At 44.0% G+C, this 7,833-nt stretch overlaps 1 protein-coding gene across 2 annotated transcripts in view; it reads left to right on the forward strand.

The window, feature by feature from the left end:
* Nucleotides 1-7,833, forward strand: part of rhbdl3 (rhomboid, veinlet-like 3) — a 63,505-nt gene that overhangs the window by 41,310 nt on the left and 14,362 nt on the right. For both annotated transcript variants that reach the window (XM_079998552.1, XM_079998553.1), the window contains 2 exons: nt 5,566-5,790; nt 6,351-6,499. In XM_079998552.1, coding sequence (XP_079854678.1) covers nt 5,566-5,790; nt 6,351-6,499 — 374 coding nt within the window. The remainder of the gene's footprint in view (nt 1-5,565; nt 5,791-6,350; nt 6,500-7,833) is intronic.

Below are 7,833 nucleotides of genomic sequence, written 5' to 3' on the forward strand. Positions count from 1 at the left end.
GTGCATGTGTGTGTGTGCGTGCGTGCGTGTGTGCATGCGTGCGTGCGTGTGTGTGTGTGTGTTTTCTAAGCTTCTATTGTCCTTCCACCCTCTGATGGTCCATACTTTCGCTGTGAAAGGGATGGAGGGATTGAGGGAAATTGGGAGAAGCCTCCAGGAGGAGAGATTGAGAAAGCCTGCCAGGGACTTATTTGGGGTTTTATTTGTGGCTCCATCTTGCATTTCCCATCGCTGCTGCTTCCTCTCTGTCACGCCATCTCATCATTTGGCTGCCGGCTCACTTTTTTATGTGCCTGCTCGCTCACATCTCCTTAGACCTCCTTCTTCTTCGTCTTTATTGTCCCTATTTATCTGCCTGTCATTTCAATTCACCTATGGTGGTGAGTTGGTGCGGGCCGTGCTGCATACAGTATTCCCAAGGCAGTTCAGTTCAAGTTGTCGGACAGAACTTTCTCCATTAGCTACGCCTCATTTACGGTAAAGGATTAAAAGTAAAAGTACAGCGTGATAGTAGAACAACAATTCAGCTCCTGAAGTTTTTATGTTGTCTTCTGTTGTGTTGTCTCGTCTCCCACAGTATACAATATGTGCTCACAACATTGCTCTCTCCACTCCATTCCATTCCATTCCATCTCTCTCTCTCTCTCTCTCTCACTTTCTGTCTCTCTCAGTAAATGTTCTTCCGTCCTCAGTCTGTCCAGAAGGTGTCTCTGTCTCTGTGTGTCATAAAAGCTGTCACTCTGATTTTCATTATGGTCTTTCATCGCTCTCCCTCTCGCTCTTCCCCACCTCGCCGCTTCTTTCGTTTTGTCGCTCTGGCGTTCCTCTTCCCAACGCGGACCACCTCTCCTCTCCTCTCCTCTCAATGGCCCTTTTTCGCCGCGTCTGAATGGGCGGAACGTCACTGGCTCTTTCTTTCCGTTTTACTACAGAATGAGAGGAACTGCCTTGAGTGAAAGAAGTGTATTTATTGAGCTCGACTCGCTGGCGGAGGTCTGGAGAGGAATGTGTGAAAGTATATATGTCAGTATCTGTCTGTTCATCTGCCTCCATGTGTGTGTGTGTTTTTTTTTTCTTCTTGCTCTGTTTGGTGTGTGGTCTGAAGAGAAACTTCCCCACGTTTCTCGGCGTCTCGGCATCAAGGCCGGGAAGTACGTAATTGGCTTTTCTGAAGTTTATCTCCCAACGATGATCCATGATCCCTGTAGAGATATTAAAAACTCATTATACACCAGCGGAAGAACTATCAACCAGCTGTCCACTTCTTTTTATATCTCTGTTGGCTCTTTCGTTTCATTGATTTTATTTTATTTTATCTTTTATTCTGTTATTTGGTGTTTCCAGTTTAAGTTGAGTTTTTTCTAACTCGCAGCCAATTAAAACTCTTCATCAAAAGTCAGTTCTTTTGATGTGGCCAAGTTTTTTGATGCACGAGGTACTGTTGAAAAGTTGTTGAAGAACAACACTTATTATATATTATATATTAGTTTGTTAACCGTACATCAATCTTTCTAATTTCCCATGAACTTATATAGTACAGTACTCCTCACTAAAGACCTAGCTGTTTATCCACCGTTCAGACTTACGACCAGCTCTCTGACCAGTCTGTATTGTACACTGCGTACAATACAGTACAATACAATACAGTACAATACCGCGATGTGCGCGCTGTGAGCGCAGCCTCTCAGCGTCAAGCATCTCATCGGGCATCACTCTGTATACCCTATATACTATATATACTATATATACTATATACACTATATACACACACTGTATATACTATATACAGTATATATACTATATATACTATATACACTATATACTATAACCTATATATATACTATATACACCATATACACTGTATACATGTCATCTCATCACCGTTCTCACTCTCGTTCACGCAGTCTGTCAGTATTCACTACACCAGCAACAATGGCCACGCCCCCTTACCGTGAAATAACACAGGTCCTCGCTTATCAACCAATTTGCTTAATGACCTGGTTGTAGGAACGGAACTTGTTGTTAAGTGAGGAGTACCTGTGTAAGGCTAAATATACTGTGTGTGTTTATATATATATATATATATATATATATATATATATATATATATATATATATATATACACACATAATATACAATCTAATCTCCCCAGTTTACACTATGGAGTATATAATGGTCATCCTACAGGCTTCCATGCGCTTATGGGCCGGCCTATTTAAGTACTTGGTTCCTCCTGCCCTCCCTGCTTTGCTGCCTGCTTGCTGCATTGCCGAGCTCCCTTCACCTCCCCGGTTCTACTCTTCTATCCAATGGGAGGATTCAAGCTCATCACTCCTCTATTTCCAGTTCATTAAGTATGTCTGTATTTGCTGTATAGATCACCAGGACTGAAGAGCAGCTGAGCCCAGATGCCGGCCCTAAATGATGCAAAATCAATAAAGATATATTTTAAAATAAATCCAAGAGTAACTCTGTCTGTCAGACAGAGTTAGCTTATGTGGTGTGGCCTCAACAGAGGATTGTATAACAGAGGGACGGATAAATGGACCATTCCTAAAAAGGCCTTTCCCATTCTTTTTAACTGTTTATTTGGGAAAAGGCACCTCAATACTGAAACATCAGCACGTGAGCTCAAGCTCGTTTCAAAACACTTGCACACGAACAGAGAAGCAGGAGAAGGAATGAAGAGGAGCTGAGCCAGCAGTAGAACATCATAAACCAGACAGCGTTTGTGTTATTGAAAGGCTTCAAAGAAGAAATTGATTCACCATGTGTTGCACTGGAGGCTGCACCGACTGTTATAAAACCAGAATCTGCTTCAACTCCGGGAGTTGTAGTACTTGCCTAACTTCCACTTTTTAGGATTGACGCCCTTTTCAGCCAGCTGTGCCTACTGCCACTTCATTTCCAAGGCAGCAGAGGAAACTCATCAGCTTTGCAGCGTTTTCCTTGACCAACCGAATAACTAGTCAACAAGGCGACATTAAAAAAATTTTAGCTTCTTGTGTATCTTTGCAGCTGTGGCAGCTGCACCTGCCTCAAGGTTTTAAATCTTGCTTGTTAATTGATCTAACGAGCAACAGGTGTACAGCCACCCTGATCCCAGGCTCAATTACCTAGACCCGAGACAGGTGTGGCTGCTAAAAACCACACCTCCCTACACCATACCAGCACTGAAAACAACAAAGATTTAATTTAGTTTTCATTATTACGGTGTATTACTTCCATAAACTCAGCTTTTGAGGTGTTGGAAGGTGGGGAATGGTACAGGTTCAGGTGAATCCAGGAAGAACAGGCTGACAGGCTGATGGAGGAAGCTGGTGGCTGCCCAACAGGAGCAGGGCGGACTGGAAGAGCCTGGGACAGGTAACAGGGGATCAGGACAGGGAGGCTAGCAGCGTGGTCCTTACATTACATTACATTACATTTAGTCATTTAGCAGACGCTTTTATCCAAAGCGACTTACAAGGGAGAATAACATCCAAGCTACATTGCGACAGAGACATTAGTGAAACAATACGGTAGTCGGTAGTCGAAGACGATCCGGCACCAGAGGAAGGGAACAGCAGAGCTTTTATGCGGGGTCACTTATTACTGTCTGATGGCCGATGCACTCCGAGTGGAGTGGGCCTGGTGGCTGATGGTTGTCAGGTTGTGGAACCAGGACACAGAGCACACGGGTCATGGGGGAGCAGGCTGGGCAGGTGTGACAAGTTAGACTAGTTGCTTCCACCTGGAGCATTGTATGGAGCTAACACAGTTAGCATGCTGCCGGTCAGTATCTCGATACTGGACATATAGGGATTATATTGGTATCGACCTTCTCGATCACAGAATTTATGCAGTCCGAAGCAATATTTGCAAAGAAGTGGCATGAGATTTGATAGAGGTATAGATTAACATACTCTCAGAGGTCCGAAGGAATCAGGCAACCAACATGATGCTTAAATGTAAAATTGGCAGTGGAAGGTTGACATTAATTAAATCGAGCAGATATCATTGCATTTAGCAGACGCTTTTATCCGAAGCGACTTACAATTATTCAAACGCCGATGGACGCAGCCATCAGGAGCAATTAGGGGTTAAGTGTCTTGCTTAAGGACACTACAGTATGCTAGCAGGAGGAGCCTGGGATCAAACCAGCGACCTTTGGATCACTAGATGACCAGCTCTACCTCCTGCACTACCATCCCTTACAAGGATATGACAGATATGACTGTAAATATGTTCCAAGTCACAATTACAATCAATTAAAATGAATAATACATTTGAAAGCTGTAGTTCTCTCTCTCTGAGTCCCAAGGACGGGCTTTGAGTCCTCATTAACTTTTAATTCCTGTGTTAGACGGCGTCCTGACCGTCCCCAATCCCTGCGCTTTTAGAGGCTCATGAATATTTTTAATCTGGGGCTTAGCAAAGAGAAGACGCACCCCAAATCCTCCTTGTGTGTGTGAATATGTACGTGTATGAGAGAGCGAGAGAGAGAGAGAAAGAGAAAGAGAAAGAGAGAAAGGAGAACATTTTCGAATCAACACCTTCTAAATGTAAGAAGATCTGGCGTGACTGACAGGATTTACAGCTTTTTTTTTAACATCTTTGGTATCTTGATTCGATATAAAAGTTGTAGAAACGCTAAAGATTTTGTAGACGTCATAATCGCAAGTTGTCGTTGATAGTAGGGATCTGCCGTTACCACATTTTCACTGCCAATGTCCGAAACTTCAAGAATTGGCCAGCACAGGCCTTTGCGCAGTATACAGTTAGGTTGTTAATTTGGGTTTAATACACCATCGTGATTATCAGAAAAATATCATGAATATTCTAAAACACCTTAGTCTTGTCTTGTATCAAACGCATACATCCCTCATCAATGGCTATTGAGCAAAGAACCTCAAGAGTCTCTCAAGAGATTAACTTTTCACTTTCCAAACAGAAGGGCACGGTGCTGTGGCAGCTGCTGTCAGTGTTGGGGACCAGACCAAGGGTTTGGTGGTTGCTAGGCAATGCTGGAGGCATTCTGTTGCCACGGTGAGACGGGAGAGGAATGTCAGTGTGGTCGTTGTCACTTTTTGGCCGAGAAGGAGAGTGAGTCTATACATGTTTGTCCACTCCGGCTGCTCAGAAGTCACTCAATGAAGTGCCTCACGACATTTAACCTTGATATCAATATCATATAAGTGTTTTGCACTTCAGCTTATACTACAGCTGCATTGGCTATTTCAAAGTCCCCTCCCCTCTCTCTCTCTCATTCTCTTTCTCCTTGTAACCGTTTCCTCCTGCTTTGAATTGTTTCTGAAGGTGCCTCCTTTCTTCCCTTTGGGCTTTTGGGAGTTTTCTCTTGCTTACACAAGCTTTTAGGCCTGGAGGCTATCATCAAACTGTCCTATAAACGTGGGCTGGTGAAGCCCCTTGTGACGGTTACAGTGATAAAGAGCTATATAAATCCAACTAACTTGGGTTGACACCATTTCTTTATCCCCTTACCTCACACTCTACTCCCTTGCTCCTTCTCGCCCTCATTGGCACTTACACCTTCCCTCTACCTTCTCTCCTGCCATCCCCAGATGAGTAACAAGCGCTCCAACAGTTTCCGGAGGGCCATCCTCCAAGGTGGTCGGCAGCTGAAGGGCTGCTCTCTGCGGGAGGAGGTGGGACTCGGCCTGTCCCAGCGGCTGGTCCGCCACGTCGCCTATGAGACGCTGCCTCGCGAGGTGGACCGCAAGTGGTACTTTGACAGCTACACCTACTGCCCACCGCCCTGGCTCATTCTGATCATCACCATAGCAGAGGTAAGCACTGGCTGTCTGGTCTGAGCTGTTGGCAAAAAGGGTGCCCATCAACTTCAAGCCAATGAACTTAGAGGTAAACTCTGGTATTTTTAACCTCATTTTGTCAATCATTGGAACCCAACCCAGGTGATTGGCATCAGAACCGTTTCAATTGATCCAGTATTGGGAGAATAGCTTGACTGCCACAATATGTAGTACAATGGGGCAATGGTGACCATGTGATGTATATCATCTCTCCGTGCTTGCTCTTCATCCCACTGTGAATCCTTCTGAAGGAGGGGTTCCCTAAATCAAACCCTAAATCAAACCTGATTCAATTTCTTTATTAACGGTCTGCGGTTCCATGGTAGAGAGAGTACAGTCTATAGGTCATACAATACATTATGACATATAGCCAAGGATTTTGTTACAATTTATATTTGAATAAGCAATCATGTGGATTTTTGAACTCTTGAATACGTTCTCTCCATTTTTGTTACTATTTAACCCCTTGCTACACCACCTGTTTGTGCTGATGTACTGCACTTGGCCTAGAAGGTGATTGTGAATGTGTTGCGCAGGTGGTGGTGTTCATGTACTATGGCCTTCAGCTGGACCGCTGGGTCCTCCAGGTGTCAAGCCCGTCCTACCTGAAGGGACCGCTGCCTTACCATCCTCAGCTCCGGGCCCAGGCCTGGAGATACCTCAGCTACGCCTTCATGCACGCTGGGTGAGGTCACATCACGCACACAGATTTTCTTGGTGGTTTGACGCTGTATTAACTAGATATTTCGTAACTGAAAATCAGCCCATACCATGGCTCTTGCAAAGATTATGGTTTTTTTTAACCACTTCCGCCTCCTTCACACTCACTCTTTATTGGAATTTGGGTATTTCATAGACAGAGGAGGTAGAGCGAAACCTTTTGCACTCAGTGGAAACAGGATTTCTCACAATGCAGCCTTTAACAGCCTTCAAAAGTCCATTTATAGATGGCGGTGACTCACTTTTGTTTGGCCCTTATGGATTTTTAAGGACTAGGACCTGGAAGTGATGCAGTTGCACACATAGGATTAATTAAGGTTGTTGTTTTAAATCCACCATTGAGCTTAAACTTAAATTTGGAAAGATGTATCTGTTTTCATATCTCTTATTAAGGGGGTGGTCTAAAGATGACATTTTGCCATGATACTGTCATTTCTTAGCTTCAAGAAGAGCTCCAAACCCTACACAACTTCACACACGGATGACAGTGACTGGATCAGAGCTGCCATTAGTCCACATTAACATCCACCCTTCCCACTTTCACTCTTCTCTCTATTCCTTCTTCCTTATTTTTTCCTCCTTCCTTCTCACCACTCAACTTTCCTCTATTCTTCAACACCTCCCAACCCTCTCCACCACCACCTCTAGTCTCCTTTTCCCTCTCTTCTCCACACCTCTCTCTCCCCTCCTTTCATACTTTCCTTTTCAGTATGTTCCACTCATCTCCATATGCGAGCACACATACGTGCAATACATTACACATTACACCCAACCTGTTTTCATTCTGAGTTACGGGCATATTCAGGGGTCGCGCACGAAATGCATCATTATTCAGCCATTACCAAGGTCAGTGATTTTATCAGGGCTCTTTAATCACAATCGATGTCACCATTACTTCCACCGTACATTTAAATATGCCCCATCAACTCTGACTGCCAGCTCTGTGCCGACCGTCTGCTGCTGCTGCTGCTGCTGCTGCTGCTGCTGCTGCTGCTGCTGCTGCTGCTGCTGCTGCAGCACTCAGTATCTGATAGATAGATCTGACCTGTGGAGAAATGACCAGGATTGTGAAAGGCGCAATCTATAATAATCGTAATCGTAATCGTAATCGTAATCTATCTTCTTCGTCTTCTTCTTTTCTTCTATATTTAACAATATCTCACAGTATTGTACAAGAAATTGTAACTGGGGTAATTTTTTTGCTTTTCTTTTGTTATGGATTTCAATTTCAAGAAGGCCAACAAAGCAAGCAATCACCAGTTACACTGTGATACCACACATTACACTATAATATACTGG

The sequence above is a fragment of the Zeus faber genome (assembly GCF_960531495.2).
Source record: "Zeus faber genome assembly, chromosome: 4".
Taxonomy (NCBI): domain Eukaryota; kingdom Metazoa; phylum Chordata; class Actinopteri; order Zeiformes; family Zeidae; genus Zeus; species Zeus faber.